Source organism: Oncorhynchus keta, chromosome 17 (assembly GCF_023373465.1).
Source record: "Oncorhynchus keta strain PuntledgeMale-10-30-2019 chromosome 17, Oket_V2, whole genome shotgun sequence".
In the NCBI taxonomy this organism is placed as follows: Eukaryota; Metazoa; Chordata; class Actinopteri; order Salmoniformes; family Salmonidae; genus Oncorhynchus; species Oncorhynchus keta.
In genome coordinates this window covers 10970899-10989708 of record NC_068437.1, presented here as the reverse complement: position 1 = coordinate 10989708, position 18810 = coordinate 10970899, and the positions used below count along the sequence as shown (strand labels likewise).

General features: G+C 47.5%; 1 protein-coding gene across 14 annotated transcripts in view; it reads right to left on the bottom strand.

Annotated features, from left to right (window-relative positions):
• The window catches only part of LOC118396216 (transcription factor SOX-6-like), a 165726-nt gene that overhangs the window by 44999 nt on the left and 101917 nt on the right, over positions 1-18810 (bottom strand). For all 14 annotated transcript variants that reach the window (XM_052465442.1, XM_052465448.1, XM_052465443.1 and 11 more), the window contains 2 exons: positions 17568-17657; positions 2173-2345 (listed from right to left, as the gene is read on the bottom strand). In XM_052465442.1, the coding sequence (XP_052321402.1) occupies positions 2173-2345; positions 17568-17657 (263 nt within the window). The remainder of the gene's footprint in view (positions 1-2172; positions 2346-17567; positions 17658-18810) is intronic.

The window sequence follows — 18810 nt, the reverse complement described above, 5'->3', positions numbered from 1 at the left end:
ACCGAGGTATTGACCAATGACAGAAGAGAGGGAATAACATCCTTTAAAAGCTCGGGTTTTGAGTTTGAACATGGCAATCTGGGGAGACAGAGCAGAGTGAGACAAGGACGAGACGACAATTAGAAAATAATGAGAGAGTTCGACGATGCGCTGGAGTGGACACAAGGGAAAATACAGAGTGACGCGCAAAAGGTGAGAGTTTTGAGTTTGAACATAGCAAGACTAGGCATACAAGACAGACAGAACAGAGTGAGGCAAGAACGAGACAAGAACAAGACATGAAAGAACAAAGTGAGACAAAAGGGATGAGATGACGGGAAAGAAGAGGATTTAAGCTTGAACATATCTTTATTTTTGACATTGGGTGACAGAAGATAGAGACGGGATACTTCAGTGAGAAACATGAGAAGCAACAGGAGGGAAAGGGCTGAGACTGGGTGAGTCCAAAAATTTGACAAAGGGGAAATATTGGGAGACAAGAGAGAACAGAGTGGGTTATATAACCCAAATCAACACTGGCAGTAGCACGTGCTGAAGCGACGCTATCAGTCAACAGTGAAGCAGTGAGATTGACATGTTTACGACCCTGACTGACACAAGCCTGCCTCCTCCTTGGCTACCTGTCGCCAGGGGCGGAGCCTAGGCAGTGACAGACAGTTGCAATTATACAAAAACGGAGTGTATATTCACTCAACGAGAATACAAAACAGCTGCCCCATTTTTGAAAAGTTATTTGATATATATTTGTATTTATATAATTACAGGCTGTCTGTCCATTATGGGACGTCGCTCATCCGAACATGTGTCAAGATTCATTTAGGCAAGGCTTCTCAGTGGCGTCAATATAGGTCATTACCCCATCATGTCTGAACAGCTAAATAGCAGGCCAATTTAGAAATCTGTCTATTAATCACACTCACTTTTCTTTTGTGATGGAATGTTGTCTCATAATGGGGTGATGGGAATAAAGTACTTGTCCAAACATAATCTCTCTCTCTCTCTCTCTCTCTCCCTACCTGCCTCCCTCCCTCCCTGCCTCTCCCCCCCCCCTCCCTCCCTCCCTCCCTCCCTCCCTCCCTCCCTCCCTCCCTCCCTCCCTCCCTCCCTCCCTGCCTCTCTCTCCCTCCCTCCCTGCCTCTCTCCCTCCCTCCCTCCCTCCCTCCCTGCCTCTCTCTCTCCCCTCCCTCCCTGCCTCTCTCTCTCACTCCCTCCATGCCTCTCTCTCTCCCTCCCTCCCTCCCTCCCTCCCTCTCTCTCTCTCCCTCCCTCCCTCTCTCTCCCTCCCTCCCTGCCTCTCTCTCTCCCTCCCTGCCTCTCTCTCTCACTCCCTCCCTGCCTCTCTCTCTCCCTCCCTCCACCCCCATGGCTCTCTCTCCCTCCCCTCCCTCCTGCCTCTCTCTCTCCCTCCCTCCCTCCCCCTCCATGCCTCTCTCTCACTCCCTCCATGCCTCTCTCTCTCCCTCCCTCCCTGCCTCTCTCCCTCCCTCCCTGCCTCTCTCTCCTCCCTCCATGCCTCTCTCTCTCTCTCCCTCCCTCCCTGGCTCTCTCTCTCCCTCCCTCCCTCCCTGGCCCTCCCTCCCTCCCTCTCTCTCTCACTCCCTCCATGCCTCTCTCTCTCACTCCCTCCATGCCTCTCTCTCTCCCCCTCCCTGCCCTCCCCTCTCTCCCTCCCTCCCTCTCTCCCTCCCTTCCTCTCTCTCTCTCCCTCCCTGCCTCTCTCTCCCTCCCTCCCTGCCTCTCTCCCTCGCTCCCTCCCTGCCTCTCTCTCTCACTCCCTCCATGCCTCTCTCTCTCCCTCCCTCCCTGGCTCTCTCTCTCCCCTCCCTCCCTCCCTGCCTCTCTCCCTCCCTCCCTCCCTGCCTCTCTCCCTCCCTCCCTCCCTGCCTCTCTCTCCCTCCCTCCCTGGCTCTCTCTCTCCCTCCCTGCCTGCCTCTCTCCCTCCCTGCCTCCCTCCCTCCCTCCCTCCCTGCCTCTCTCCCTCCTCCCTCCCTGCCTCTCTCTCTCTCCCTCCCTGCCTCTCTCTCCCTCCCTCCCTGCCTCTCTCTCTCACTCCCTCCATGCCTCTCTCTCTCCCTCCCTCCCTGCCTCTCTCTCTCCCTCCCACCCTGCCTCTCTCTCTCCCTCCCTCCTTCCCTTCCTGTCTCCCTCCCCGTTTCCCTCCCTCCCTCACACCTGGTCCTGCTGCTGACGGGCCAGCTCCATTTGCTGCCTCTGCTTCTCCATCTGTGAGACGGCCATCTTTTTCTGCTCGTCGTGGGCCGCCAGGAGCTGCTCCCGCAGGCTGATGAGCTGGCCAATCATGGTCGAAAGCTGACGCTCCTTCTCCTCCAAACTCTCTGGGGTACCTGACGGAGAGCGAGAGTTGGGGGTTAGAAGGATGGAGGGAGAAGGAGAGGGGGGGGGGGTGTGGAAATGTCGACGAAATCGCCGTCATATAAGTGAGATATAAATGTATACATAATCATCTTCAATTTGTTATTTTCATTTCATCTACAAGGTCTCCCATCTCTGAATCATTCCACTTGAGTGGCCCTGACCTCTGCTTCCTACAGTCTGCATCCCCATGCATTCATCACTGCTTTCACCAAGGTACTTGACTACAATGTATTTCCAAGTAAAGAGTAATACCTTTCCCTTTTGTCACACCCTAACCATAGAGAGCCCTTGGTTCTCTATGGTGTAGTAGGTCAGGGCGTGACTAGGGGGTGTTCTAGTGTGTCTATTTCTGTGTTGGTGCTAATATGGCTCCCAATTAGAGACAGCTGTTTATCGTTGCCTCTGATTGGGGATCATATTTAGGTAGCCATTTCCCCACCTGTGTTTGTGGGATATTGTTTGTGTTTAGTTGCCTGTGTGCACGTCATGACTACAAGTTTTGTTTGTTTCACGGAGATTCAAAATACGTGGAACTATACTCATGCTGCGCCTTGGTCCGCTCATTTTCAATTACATATGTATGCTATTTAATTGCAGGCTAATATCAATAGCTTTATCCAGATGCACTAACTACAGTAATAGCGTATCTACAATAAGCCCAAGAGTGAAATATACTTGATGACTCTCTGTTCCATCCACTGTAACGCGATTTGGGTCTGCGTCCCAAACGGCACCCTATTCCCTATGCAGTGCACTACTTTTAACCAGGGACCATAGGGCTCTGGCCAAAAGTAGTGCACTATGTAGGGAATAGGGTGCCATTAGGGACAAAGTCTAGGTCTGCATATATCAAAGACAACTGTTTCCTCTCTTCATTCGTTTCGCTCACTTTCTCGGCTCTCTCACACTCCTCTCTTCCCTTGTTTTCGCCATTACTTTCCCAAAATTAACTTGAGTCTATTTTCTCTCTGGCCGGTTCCTCTCTTTCGTTTGTATTCTCTTCCACTTTTCCTTCTCCTCCCTCCCTTCTTCCACTCTCCCCGCTCCCCCTTTTATCACTCTTATCCTTTCTTAATTCAAGGTGTTCTGTTTCCAATAATGTTATATTCTCATCAAAGCAAAAAAATACAAGATAAATGCATGTTTGCGCACTGCTCAGATATATTTTTTCCAACAGCTAGTGGAATGTAACCAACAGAATGGCTAGCACTGGCTAGCAGAGAAGGCTAGTAGAAAAGACTAGCGGAACAGTCTGGCATTGTAGGCTAGCACTGATGCTAAATGGCTAATTAGCCATGCTAGTTCTGATGCTAAATGGCTAGTTAGCTATACCAGCTCTGATGCTAAAATCATCTTTCAATTCAATAAAACTTTATTTATCCCCTCAGGGGTAATTACAAAAGGCAAGTCAGTTCCAAGTAAATAAATTAGGACAAGGGCCAATCATATCAAACACAGACAGAAAATCTCTGATAATGATGTTACCACCAGGCTGCATAGAGATCAACCAAGGGGCTGCACATGTGACTTAGGCTCAATCCCAACACCCCTCCCTCCTGCCCTCATTTTTGAGTGTCCCTTGATGGGGGAGTGGCAGAGCAACTGGTGGAGAGCTAAATAAGGCCTAGGGAATGGGACATCACGACATCAAGACATCCCTCACGCATATCAGAAACTGCCAATGGATACCACCATTCATTGACCACGAGACTTGTGTTTTTCACAATGCCTGTACTGGCAACAGTATTAGCTTTCCATATATCTCTCATGCAACAAATATGCACTTACTACCATACGAGCAACAACTGAGAACAGCAGAACAACAAATGTGCCCGTACGCTGTAGACCACACTACCTACCATTAGAGCGTTCTCATCTGTATTCTTTGTAGCTGTTTACATACCACCACAGTCAGAGGCTGACACTAAGACAGCATTGAATGAGCTGTATTGCGCCATAAGCAAACAAGAAAACGCTCACCCAGAGGCGGTGCTCCTAGTAGCCGGGAACTTTAATGCAGGGAAACTTAAATCCGGTTTACCAAATTTCTATCAGCATGTTAAATGTGCAACCAGAGGAAAATATAGCTAGCTACATAGCCGTCTGTGTATCAAAGATAATTGTGTAGTCTAGAGCGATTTTCTAGGTTAGCTAGCCAGCTATTGTCGTTCTTTTAACGCAACGTAACGTAATCAACACTGCTAGCTAGCCAGCTAGCCCCCGAATAGCAGCACTGTAGAAACTATTACACTCAACGGAACGACTTGATTAGTGTAGTGTCAACAACGCAGCCACTGCCAGCTAGCCTACAAAGTCAACAACGCAGCCACTGCCAGCTAGCCTACTTCAGCAGTACTGTATCATTTTAATCATTTTAGTCAATAAGATTCTTGCTACGTAAGCTTAACTTTCTGAACATTCGAGACGTGTAGTCCACTTGTCATTCCAATCTCCTTGCATTAGCGTAGCCTCTTCTGTAGCCTGTCAACTATGTGTCTGTCTATCCCTGTTATCTCCTCTCTGCACAGACCATACAAACGCTCCACACCGCGTGGCCGCGGCCACCCTAATCTGGTGGTCCCAGCGCGCACGACCCACGTGGAGTTCCAGGTCTCTGGTAGCCTCTGGAACTGCCCATCTGCGGCCAACAAGGCAGAGTTCATCTCAGCCTATGCCTCCCTCCAGTCCCTCGACTTCTTGGCACTGACGGAAACATGGATCACCACAGATAACACTGCTACTCCTACTGCTCTCTCTTCGTCCGCCCACGTGTTCTCGCACACCCCGAGAGCTTCTGGTCAGCGGGGTGGTGGCACCGGGATCCTCATCTCTCCCAAGTGGTCATTCTCTCTTTCTCCCCTTACCCATCTGTCTATCGCCTCCTTTGAATTTCATGCTGTCACAGTTACCAGCCCTTTCAAGCTTAACATCCTTATCATTTATCGCCCTCCAGGTCCCTCGGAGAGTTCATCAATGAGCTTGATGTCTTGATAAGCTCCTTTCCTGAGGACGGCTCACCTCTCACAGTTCTGGGCGACTTTAACCTCCCCACGTCTACCTTTGACTCATTCCTCTCTGCCTCCTTCTTTCCACTCCTTTCCTCTTTTGACCTCACCCTCTCACCTTCCCCCTACTCACAAGGCAGGCAATATGCTCGACCTCATCTTTACTAGATGCTGTTCTTCCACTAACCTCATTGCAACTCCCTCCAAGTCTCCGACCACTACCTTTTATCCTTTTCCCTCTCGCTCTCATCCAACACTTCCCACACTGCCCCTACTCGGATGGTATCGCGCCGTCCCAACCTTCGCTCTCTCTCCCCCGCTACTCTCTCCTCTTCCATCCTATCATCTCTTCCCTCTGCTCAAACCTTCTCCAACCTATCTCCTGATTCTGCCTCCTCAACCCTCCTCTCCTCCCTTTCTGCATCCTTTGACTCTCTATGTCCCCTATCTTCCAGGCCGGCTCGGTCCTCCCCTCCCGCTCCGTGGCTCGACGACTCATTGCGAGCTCACAGAACAGGGCTCCGGGCAGCCGAGCGGAAATGGAGGAAAACTCGCCTCCCTGCGGACCTGGCATCCTTTCGCTCCCTCCTCTCTACAATTTCCTCCTCTGTCTCTGCTGCTAAAGCCACTTTCTACCACTCTAAATTCCAAGCATCTGCCTCTAACCCTAGGAAGCTCTTTGCCACCTTCTCCTCCCTCCTGAATCCTCCTCCCCCTCCCTCCCTCTCTGCAGATGACTTCAAACCATTTTGAAAAGAAGGTCGACGACATCCGATCCTCGTTTGCTAAGTCAAACGACACCGCTGGTTCTGCTCACACTGCCCTACCCTGTGCTCTGACCTCTTTCTCCCCTCTCTCCAGATGAAATCTTGCGTCTTGTGACGGCCGGCCGCCCAACAACCTGCCCGCTCGACCCTATCCCCTCCTCTCTTCTCCAGACCATTTCCGGAGACCTTCTCCCTTACCTCACCTCGCTCATCAACTCATCCCTGACCGCTGGCTACGTCCCTTCCGTCTTCAAGAGAGCGAGAGTTGCACCCCTTCTGAAAAAACCTACACTCGATCCCTCCGATGTCAACAACTACAGACCAGTATCCCTTCTTTCTTTTCTCTCCAAAACTCTTGAACGTGCCGTCCTTGGCCAGTTCTCCCGCTATCTCTCTCAGAATGACCTTCTTGATCCAAATCAGTCAGGTTTCAAGACTAGTCATTCAACTGAGACTGCTCTTCTCTGTATCACGGAGGCGCTCCGCACTGCTAAAGCTAACTCTCTCTCCTCTGCTCTCATCCTTCTAGACCTATCGGCTGCCTTCGATACTGTGAACCATCAGATCCTCCTCTCCACCCTCTCCGAGTTGGGCATCTCCGGCGCGGCCCACGCTTGGATTGCGTCCTACCTGACAGGTCGCTCCTACCAGGTGGCGTGGCGAGAATCTGTCTCCTCACCACGCGCTCTCACCACTGGTGTCCCCCAGGGCTCTGTTCTAGGCCCTCTCCTATTCTCGCTATACACCAAGTCACTTGGCTCTGTCATAACCTCACATGGTCTCTCCTATCATTGCTATGCAGACGACACACAATTAATCTTCTCCTTTCCCCCTTCTGATGACCAGGTGGCGAATCACATCTCTGCATGTCTGGCAGACATATCAGTGTGGATGACGGATCACCACCTCAAGCTGAACCTCGGCAAGACGGAGCTGCTCTTCCTCCCGGGAAGGACTGCCCGTTCCATGATCTCGCCATCACGGTTGACAACTCCATTGTGTCCTCCTCCCAGAGCGCTAAGAACCTTGGCGTGATCCTGGACAACACCCTGTCGTTCTCAACTAACATCAAGGCGGTGGCCCGTTCCTGTAGGTTCATGCTCTACAACATCCGCAGAGTACGACCCTGCCTCACACAGGAAGCGGCGCAGGTCCTAATCCAGGCACTTGTCATCTCCCGTCTGGATTACTGCAACTCGCTGTTTGCTGGGCTCCCTGCCTGTGCCATTAAACCCCTACAACTCATCCAGAACGCCGCAGCCCGTCTGGTGTTCAACCTTCCCAAGTTCTCTCACGTCACCCCGCTCCTCCGCTCTCTCCACTGGCTTCCAGTTGAAGCTCGCATCCGCTACAAGACCATGGTGCTTGCCTACGGAGCTGTGAGGGAACGGCACCTCAGTACCTCCAGGCTCTGATCAGGCCCTACACCCAAACAAGGGCACTGCGTTCATCCACCTCTGGCCTGCTCGCCTCCCTACCACTGAGGAAGTACAGTTCCCGCTCAGCCCAGTCAAAACTGTTCGCTGCTCTGGCTCCCCAATGGTGGAACACACTCCCTCACGACGCCAGGACAGCGGAGTCAATCACCACCTTCCGGAGACACCTGAAACCCCACCTCTTTAAGGAATACCTAGGATAGGATAGAGTAATCCTTCTCACCCCCCCCCCCTTAAAAGATTTAGATGCACTATTGTAAAGTGGCTGTTCCACTGGATGTCATAAGGTGAATGCACCAATTTGTAAGTCGCTCTGGATAAGAGCGTCTGCTAAATGACTTAAATGTAAATGTAAATAAAAAAGAACTCTGGACCACCTATACTCTGCACACAGAGATGCATACAAAGCTCTCCCTCACCCTCCATTTGGCTAATCTGACCATAATTCTATCCTCCTGATACCTGCTTAGAAGTTAAAATTAAAGCAGAAAGCACCAGTGACTAGATCAATCAAAAAGTGTTCAGAGGAAGCCGATACTAAGCTACAGGACTGTTTTGCTAGCACAGACTGGAATATGTTCCGGGATTCCTCCGATGGCATTGAGGAGTACAACACATCAGTCATTGACTTCATCAATAAGTGCATCGATGACATCGTCCCCACTGTGACCGTACGTACATACCCCAACCAGAAACCATGGATTACAAGCAGCATCCACACTGAGCTAAAGGCTAGAGCTGCCACTTTCAAGGAGCGGGACTCTAACCCGGACTCTATCCCGCTATGCCCTCCGACGAACCATCAAACAGGCAAAGCATCAATACAGGACTAAGATCGAATCGTACTACACCGGCTCTGACACTCGTCAGATGTGGCAGGGCTTGCAAACCATTAGAGACTACAAAGTGAAGCACAGCCGAGAGCTTCCCAGTGACACAAGCCTACCAGATGAGCTAAACTACTGGAAGACTGTGTGATCACGCTCTCCACAGCTGATGTAATCCCTTTAAAAGGTCAACATTCACAAGGCCGCAGGGCCAGACGGATTACCAGGACATGTACTCCAAGCATGCGCTGACCAACTGGCAAGTGTCTTGACTTACATCTTCAACCTCTCCCTGTCCGAGTCTGTAATACCAACATGTTTTAAGCAAACCACCATAGTCCCTGTGCCCAATATCACTAAGGTAACCTGCCTAAACGTCTACCAACCCGTAGCACTCACGTCTGTAAACATGAAGTGTTTTGAAAGGCTGGTTATGGCTCACATCAACACCATCATCGCAGAAACCCTAGACCCACTCCAATTTGCAAACCGGCCCAACCGATCCACAATCTCCATTGCACTCCACACTGCCTTCGCCCACCTGGACAAAAGGAACACCTATGTGAGAATGCTATTCATTGACTTCAGCTCAGCGTTCAACACCATAGTACCCTCAAAGCTCATCAATAAGCTAAGGACCCTGGGACTAAACACCTCCCTCTGCAGCTGGATCCTGGACTTCCTGATGGGCCGCCCCCAGGTGGTAAGGGTAGGTAACAACACATCCGCCACACATATCCTCAACACAGGGGCCCCTCAGGGGTGCGTACTCAGTCTCCATACTCCTTAAGTTGAATTGGAACACTACTCCGAATCTACGCTGCTCGTGGGATCTCGCAAAATGGAGAGGGAGGGCTAAGGGAAGGAATTGGGATTGAGCCTTCAGCTTTCCAGTCAGCAGTCCCCGGTAGCAGTCCCCCCAAACTCTTGCATACATACACACACTCACATACACACATACACTACCGGTCAAAGGTTTTAGAACACTTACTTAATGAAGGGCTTTTCTTTATTTGTACTATTTTCTACATTGTAGAATAATAGTGAAGAAATAAAATCTATGAAATAACACATAAGGAATCATGTAGTACCCAAAAAAGTGTTAAACATATTAAAAATATATATTTGTAGCCACCCTTTGCCTTGACAGTTTTGCACACTCTTGGCATTCTCTCAACCAGCTTCACAAGGTAGTCACCTGGAATGCATTTCAATTAACAGGTGTGCCTTCTTAAAAGTTCATTTGTGGAATTTCTTTCCTTCTTAATGCATTTGAGCCAATCAGTTGTGTTGTGACAAGGTAAGGGTGATATACAGAAGATGACCCTATTTGGTAAAAGACCAAGTCCATATTATGGCAAGAACAGCTCACATAAGCAAAGAGAAATGACAGTCCATCATTACTTTAAGACATGAAGGTCAGTTAATATTGAACATTTCAAGAACTTTGAAAGATTCTTCAAATGCAGTGGCAAAAACCATCAGGTGTTATGATGAAACTGGCTCTCATGAGGATCGCCACAGGAATGGAAGCCCCAGAGTTACCTCTGCTGCAGAGGATAAGTTCATTACAGTTACCAGCCTCAGAAATTGCAGCCCAAAGAAATGCTTCACAGAGTTCAAGTAATAGACACCTCTCAACATCAACTTTTCAGAGAAGACTGTGTGAATCAGGCCTTCATGGTCGAACCTGGTTGAGAGAATGCCAAGAGTGTGCCAAGCTGTCATCAAGGCAAAGAGTGGCTATTTGAAGAATCTCAAACCTAAAATATATTTAGATTTGTTTAACACTATGATTCCATATGTGTTATTTCTTAGTGTTGATGTCCTCACTATTATTCTACAATGTAGATAGAAATAGAAAAATCCTTGAATGAGTACGTGTTCTGAAACTTTTGACCGGTAGTTTACACACACAATTGGTGTTGGACAATCAACCTACTCAATCACCCCCAACCGCCGCCCCCCCACACACACACACACACACACACACACACACACACACACACACACACACACACACACACACACACACACACACACACACACACACACACACACACACACACACACACACACACACACACACACACACACACAGGGCTCAACCAGGGACCAGGGAACAGCTGCAGCCCTTACAGAGAAAGGGAAACAAATACTTCAAGGTCTCAGAGTGAGTGACTTCACCAATTGAAACACTACTAGTGTACACCTCTAACTGGCTAGCCATTTCACACCGGTCACACACACCCTTTGACCTCCTCCTTCTCCGCAGCAACCCCAGCAGCTGGGCAGAGCCCAACTGAGTAATCTGGGTTAACAGCATCAACGTAACGGTCTTCCTTCATTCTGTCCTTCTCTTTGCCCCGACCTGGGCTTGTCCCAGGGACCCTCTGAACTGTTTCCCATGAAGTATCGTTACCTATTACGCAGAACAAGGGAAGCAACAATTTCAAGGTCGACGTCAATTGAAACACTACGAGTGTGCACCGCTAATTAGGTAGCCATTTCCAACGGGTTACACACACACACACACACACACACACACACACACACACACACACACACACACACACACACACACACACACACACACACACACACACACACACACACACACACACACACACACACACACACACACACATTCCCTAAAGTGAATATTTCAATGCCAGGTGCAGTCACAGAACAATAATAGACATGCATATACATACACTGTACATGTATTTATCACGCCATGCGCAAAAACACATGCTAGACATTCATCAAATATAGCTGACAATAATAATAATAATAATTTCAGCCTTTTCTGCCTGTCAACTAACCATCCATCAGGATTATGGATGAAGTGTCATACCAGTTGAATTTACAAGCCAAACCAGGAACCAATTCCCTTTCTTTCTCTCCCTCTCTTGACTCTTTTGCTCCCCCGCGCCAAAACAACAAGAGAGCCTTGACCAATTTTGCATTAATACAATTGAAAATGGAAAACCGTGTAAGCTTTAGTCCACACACAAACAAAGACACACACACACACACACACACACACTGTACATACCATGACGTACTAGTACTTTATTTTTTTTACTATGACTGGTTGTCCCACCTTCACAAGTCGCTGTGGATAAGAGTGTCTGCTAAATGACTCAAATGTAAATGTAATGATGATGAAATGAATATGTTCGTGGCGGGAGACCCCGTTTCTCTTGCCAAAAACATCATCATCATGTCAATGGAACTCCTGTGTGTGTCAGCTTATTGCATTCCACGTTATGACTAACCTCCCTTCAGTAGCACACAACAAAAAGACCCAGACACCCGGCCCACGTACCATCGCTCCACACAAAAACGAACATGTTCGCCACATCTGTCACAAGCAACACAATGTTTCAATTGGGAGCCGAGCTGGGGAACTCCATCTGGCTCAGATGATATGCACCTTTTTCATATGAGCTCACCTCTTCAATACATGTAAGTCAATGAACCTCAACTGCACAGGTTCCTTCCCAGCCCCAAATGTTTATCAATAAATGTAAAAAACAGCACAGATTAAAAACCCAAGAGTGGTAGAGTAGACTGAATTTAACAGACATACTATCACAGATTTTCTCAGTCCGACAGGAGGAAAAATCTGGGAAAATATTATCAGATTTGTCCAGGCAAATTAAAAAAAATAACCTAACCTAATCTAACCTAACTTACCTACCTACCTACCTACCTACCTACCTACCTACCTACCTACCTACCTACCTACCTACCTAACCACCTGCCTACCTACCTACCTAACCACCTGCCTGCCTGCCTGCCTGCCTGCCTGCCTGCCTGCCTGCCTGCCTGGCCTGCCTGCCTGCCTGCCTGCCTGCCTGCCTGCCCACCTGCCACCTGCCTGCCTGCCTGCCTGCCTGGCCTGCCTGCCTGCCTGCCTGCCTGCCTGCCTGCCTGCCTGCCACCCACCCATCTGCCTGCCTGCCTGCCTGCTGCCTGCCTGCCTGCCTGCCTGCCTGCCTGCACCTGCCCCTGCCTGCCTGCCCACCTGCCTGCCTGTCCCTGCCTGCCTGCCTGCCTGCCTGCCTGCCTACCTGCCTACCTACCTACCTGCCTACCTACCTACCTACCTACCTACTTACCAATCTATCTAATCTATCTCTCTCAGTGGTTAGGCCCCGTTCCATGTCAGCCATTAAGAAGTGAGTCGGCTGTTGGAAATTAATCACAGTGTTTTGGAGAGAGGACACAGCTGGTGGAACAGAGAGCGCTCTGTGTAGAGAGAGCGAGTGTGTGTGTGTGTGTGTGTGTGTGTGTGTGTGTGTGTGTGTGTGTGTGTGTGTGTGTGTGTGTGTGTGTGTGTGTGTGTGTGTGTGTGTGTGTGTGTGTGTGTGTGTGTGTGTGTGTGTGTGTGTGTGTGTGTGTGTGTGTGTGTACGTGCATTTCTGTGTGTGTGTGCATGTGGAGAGTCCATATAGTCGCTTCCTGTGGAGTTGGGGGATAGACCGGCAATGCTTTCCGCAGGGTGCAGATAGAAATGTAGTGAATAGAGTTTACAAGATTCCTTATTCTACATGTCAGAGAGGTATATCTGTTCTACACAAACTATTTCTAGCTGAATGTTCCACAGCGTTGTGCCGTACTGAATGCAGCCCACATATTTGCACTGTGTGGGAAAATACCATAATGTTGCTCCCTCTGATGGGACCAGGGTTGTATTCATTAGGCACCAAATGGAATAACATTTACTGAATCATGGAGGGTCTACCTGATCTTGTCCAATAATTTTGCTACATTTTACACTAATGAATAGGACTCAGGTTTAAGGCTATATGGCCAGCAACGAACGGCAAGCGGTACCGGAGTGCCAAGTCAAGGTCCAAAAGGCTTCTTAACAGCTTCTTCCCCCAAGCCATAAGACTTCTGAACAGCTAATCAAATGGCTAGCCAGACTATTTGCATTGTCCCCCCCCCCCCACACTCCCTATTTTATGCTGCTGCTCCTCTCTGATTAGTATCTATGCATAGTCACTTTAACTCTACATACAGTACATGTACATATTACTTCAAATAAATCGACACATTGACTCTGTACCGGTACCCCCTGTATCTAGCCTCGCTACCATTATTTTATTGCTGCTCTTTAACCATTTGTTATTTTTAACTTATCTATTTTTTACTGAACACTTATTTTTTTAAACTGCATTGTTGGTTAAGGACTTGTAAAGTAAGCATTTCATTGTAGGGTTGAGAGAGAGAGAGAGAGAGAGAGAGAGAGAGAGAGAGAGAGAGAGATAAGAGGGAGAGTATACATGAGGAAAAAGGGTGAGGGAGAGAGAGACAGCTCCAGCTGCTTAAACATGAGAGTTGAAGTGAAGAGGTTCAATGTCAGTCCTGTTCCAACTCATGAGTGTTTCTGTGCATTTTTTTAAACGCTTTCCACTGAGGAAATGCTTGCCATTTCTAAGGGGCCAATCTAAATGACGCTTTCAGAGTGCCGCTAAGAAGGAGCAGATTGATGAGGAATGAGAGGGCTGGACTCAGATAGCTCATCATGGGTGAGTCCTAAATGGCACCTTTACTGCATTCCCCACATAGTGCACAACTTTTGACCAGAACCCGTGCACTATGTAGGGAGTAGAGTGCCATTTGGGACACATGGCCGTAATGTTAAAGCCAGGAGGGTTTTTCAAAAACAGCGCATATAAATGTCCAGAACGTGTTGTGTAGCATGTTTTTAGAGTTTTGTATGATTATTCAGCTGGATATCAGTTTTTTTCCTGTGGTTTATAATAATTTTATCAGATGTTATAAGTGTGTCTGGACAGAGCCTGCAGTCACTCAGACACTGAGGAGGCCCAGAATATGGTGAAATAAAAGGGAACTGTTTCAAATCAAAGTATTCCTGTCCAATATAGATGGATGTGTGTGTGTGTGTGTGTGTGTGTGTGTGTGTGTGTGTGTGTGTGTGTGTGTGTGTGTGTGTGTGTGTGTCACCTCTGTAAGTCAGCTTTCATACAATGCACAGCCTCACAGCCACCCCTATAAGCATGTATAGAATGGACTAGATGTTAACCTATAACCACACTAAAGCACTTTTTTGATTTATCCATCAACAATCTGTGGGTCTCAATTCGTAGACCCTGTGCCTCACCAACTAAAGGACGATGATGCATTTTCTCTCTGTGTGTGTGTGCCTGTGTGCGTGTGTTTGTCGGGGTCAATATATCTGTGTTGTATTTGAGGGTGTGTTTGTGAGAAAGAGAAAAAAGCATAATTGATATGGTACTCAAGTTTGCAACCCCTAAAGTAGATCCCCGTCCGCTTAAATGGGCCTGTGTGCAATTCTACGTATCACTCCTCCACCTGTGTATATTCACAAGCTAGTGCTTCATGATCTGTATCTTCACAATGAACGTGAGTTTGAATTGAACACGACACACTAAAATCGTTTAGCTTTCCTAGCCCCGTGCTCAGATTCGCTTTCTTTGCATATCAGACCAAGTGAGAGGGCCAAGCTTCAGTCCCACATCACACACAAACCATCACATACACCAACTGACACGCATGAGTTCTTGGTTGACTATTATCCGAACAACATTCTTTTCATTCTTTGTTTGTTAGTTTTGTTTCTCTCCATATTATGTCTATATCTGATAAGCTACCCAGGAATGGGATAAAAAATAACCCATTAATATACTGTATGTACATTTAGAAAAAAGGTTCATTAAATAACTTGCTAACATCAGATAACGTTCATATATTGGCCATCTCTGAGACTCACATAGATCATTAATTTAATGATAAAGCAGTAGCAATAGAAGGATATAACATCTACAGAAGAGACCGGAATGCCTATGGGGGAGGTGTTGCTGTATATATTCAGAGCCATATTCCTGTAAAGCTTAGAGAGAATCTCATGTATAAAGCTGTTGAAGTGTTGGGTTTGCAGGTTCACCTGCTTCATCTACAAATCAGAAGGGCTAGACAATCTGGACCCTCCCTTTCTAAAATTATCAGCCCGAAATTGTTGCAATCCCTATTACTTGCCTGTTCGACCTCTCTTTCGTATTGTCTGAGATCCCCAGAGATTGGAAAGCTGCCCCGGTCATCCCCCTCTTCAAAGGGGGAGACACTCTAGACCTAAACTGCCTTTCTAAGGTCTTCGAAAGCCAAGTTAACAAACAGATCACCGACCATTTAGAATCCCACTGTACCTTCTCCGCTATGCAATCTGGTTACCGAGCTGGTCATGGGTGCACCCCAGCCACGCTCAAGGTCCTAAACGATATCATAACCACCATCGATAAAAGACTCTGTCAATCACCACATTCTTATCGACAGACTCATCAGCCTTGGCTTCTCAAATGCCTCGCCTGGTTTACCAACTACTTCTCAGACAGAGTACAGTGTGTCAAATCGGAGGGCATGTTGTCAAGGACCTCTGGCAGTCTCTATAGGGGTGCCACAAGGTTCAATTCTCAGGCCAACTATTTTCTCTGTGTACATCAATGATGTCGCTCTTGCTGGTGATTCTCTGATCCACCTCTACGCAGACGACACCATTCTGTATACTTCTGGCCCTTCTTTGGACACTGTGTTAACTAACCTCCAGATGAGCTTCAATGCCATACAACTCTCCTTCGGTGGCCTCCAACTGCTCTTAAATGCAAGTAAATCTAAATGCATGCTACTCAACCAATCGCTGCCCGCACATGCCCGCCTGTCCAACATCACTACTCTGGATGGTTCTGACATAGAATATGTGGACAACTATAAATGCCTAGGTGTCTGGTTAGACTCTAAACTCTCCTTCCAGACTCACATCAAGCATATCCAATCCAAAATGAAATCTAGAATCGGCTTCCTATTTCGCAACAAAGCCTCCTTCACTCATGCTGCCAAACATACCCTGGTAAAACTGACTATCCTGCTGATCCTAGACTTTGGCGATGTCATTTACAAAATAACCACCAACACTCTAGTCAGCAAATTGGATGCAGTCTATCACAGTGCCATCCGTTTTGCCACCAAAGCCCCATATACTACCCACCACTGCGACCTGTGTGCTCTCGTTGGCTGGCCCTCGCTTCATATTCGTCGCCAAACCCACTGCCTCCAGGTCATCTATAAGTCTTTGCTTGGTAAAGACCCGCCTTATCTCAGCTCACTGGTCACCATAGCAACACCCACCCGCAGCACGTGCTCCAGCAAGTATATTTCACTGGTCACCCTGAAAGCCAATTCCTCCTTTGGCTGCCTTTCCTTCCAGTTCTCTGCAGGCCAATGACTAGAACGAATTGCAAAAATCACTGAAGCTGGAGACCCATATCTCCCTCACTAACTTTAAGCACCAGCTGTCAGAGCAGCTCACAGACCACTGCACCTGTGCATAGTCCATCTGTAAATAGCCCATCCAACTAGCTCATCCCCATACTGTTACTTATTATTTTGCTCCTTTGCACCCCAGTATCTCTACTTGCACATTCATCTTTTGCACATCTATCACTCCAGTGTTTAATTGCTAAATTGTAATTATTTTGCCACTATGGCCTATTTATTGCATTACCTCCCTTATCTTAACTCATTTGCAATGGCTCACCAGAGTATGCAGGCCATTGAGCATGTTTGGGGTGCTCTGGATCAACGTGTACGACAGCGTGTTCCAGTTCCCGCCAATATCCAGCAACTTCGCAGGACAACATTCCACAGGCCACAATCAACAGCCCGATCAACTCAATGCAAAGGAGATGTGTCGTGCTGCATGAGGCAAATGGTGGTCACACCAGATAACGACTGGTTTTCTGATCCACGACCCTATCTACTTTTTTAAAGGTATCTGTGACCAACATATGCATATCTGTATTCCCAGTCATGTGAAATCCATAGATTAGGGCCTAGTACATTTTTTTTTCAATTGACCGATTTCCTGATATGAACTGAAACTCAGTAAAATCAGAGAAATTGTTGCATGTTGCATCTCTATTTCTGTTCAGTGTAAATCTGAATGTAGGTATACATTTAAGATATACAACATATCACACCATCACCCACGTGTCCACACCTCCACCATCCACTGCTTTTAGAATTGTCGGAAGTAGTGAACGAGTGCACATTTCAGGAGAAAGGAGGTGTTATTGGGACGCAGCCTGTGAATAACAGCCGTCTCACCTTTGACCTCTCCTAGGACCTCGCTGGCATTCAGTCTGTCCCTCCTGTCTTTCCAGTCCCTGGACAGAAGTGTCTCCGCACAGGTAGACTCTACGGAAGGAGAGAGGAACACGCAAGTCAGTAACTTGGTTCTTTCAAACAAGGCACGTGTTATACCCTAAGCAGAATGTAATGGGAACTAATATACCACTCTGAATCTTTCAATGGGACTTTTTTGCTTCTCTGAGTCAAGACAAGAATATTGTGATTAGCCTTCATCTCTATGCATCCAGTTTTAAACTTTTCACCCGACATAACCCCTAAGAGGCTTGTGTGTGTGTGTGTGTGTGTGTGTGTCTTGTGTGTTCGTGGATACATGCTGTTGTGTACCTGTCTGCATGAGTCTATCTTCCAGAGAATCCTATTACAGTCGTAAACCCCATGAGAACAGTTTCATTCCTCAGTGAGATCGGAGACGTCTAGCAGTCAGGATGGCATTTTTCGCTTCCAGTATTTTTTTTTAAAACAAAAGGCTTTCTAGATGAAAAATGGTTAAGTGGACAATGGCTCATTTGTGAGAATGTATCCTAACAAAAGGACCAGAATTCATAAGCATATGAGCATTGTGAATGGCTCAATGTTTGGTTTGAGAGAGGTTTGTGCATGTAGGCTATTGTGGTCATGAGGCCCTTGCCGGGGGAACACAACTTACTTAGCATGTGTCTCAAATGGCACCCTATTCCCTATGCGGTTCACCACTTTTGACTGGAGCCCTATGGGCCTTGGAAAACAAAATAAAGAATTGCACTATATAGGGAATAGGGTACCATTTGAGCCATACCGTTATTCAGTCCCATTAAAGCCTAGTTTACACTGGATTATGATTATTGTAAATAAGTTCATGGATCACATGGGATCAACACGAGCAATGGTCAACATAGGGAGGCAATGTGTGTGTCCCAAATGGTGCCCTATTCCCTACATAGTTCACTCCTTTTGACCAGGGAGTTAGGGTGCCATTTGCAGCCCATAACAAACATTGACGGAACGTAAATGCTTACAAAAGAGGTTTTCAAAATAATTCCAAAAGCCTTTCCCACCCTGTATACTCAAAACAGAGAATTTCCAAGACTGATCCCTAATAGCAAGATAGTTGATACAATTTTGCTGTCAAAATCCCGCGTAATTTGTGGATGGTTTGTCATCTAACCACTAGGCAGATAGCAAAGATAAAATCTGTCGTTCTGTACTCTGAACAAGGCAG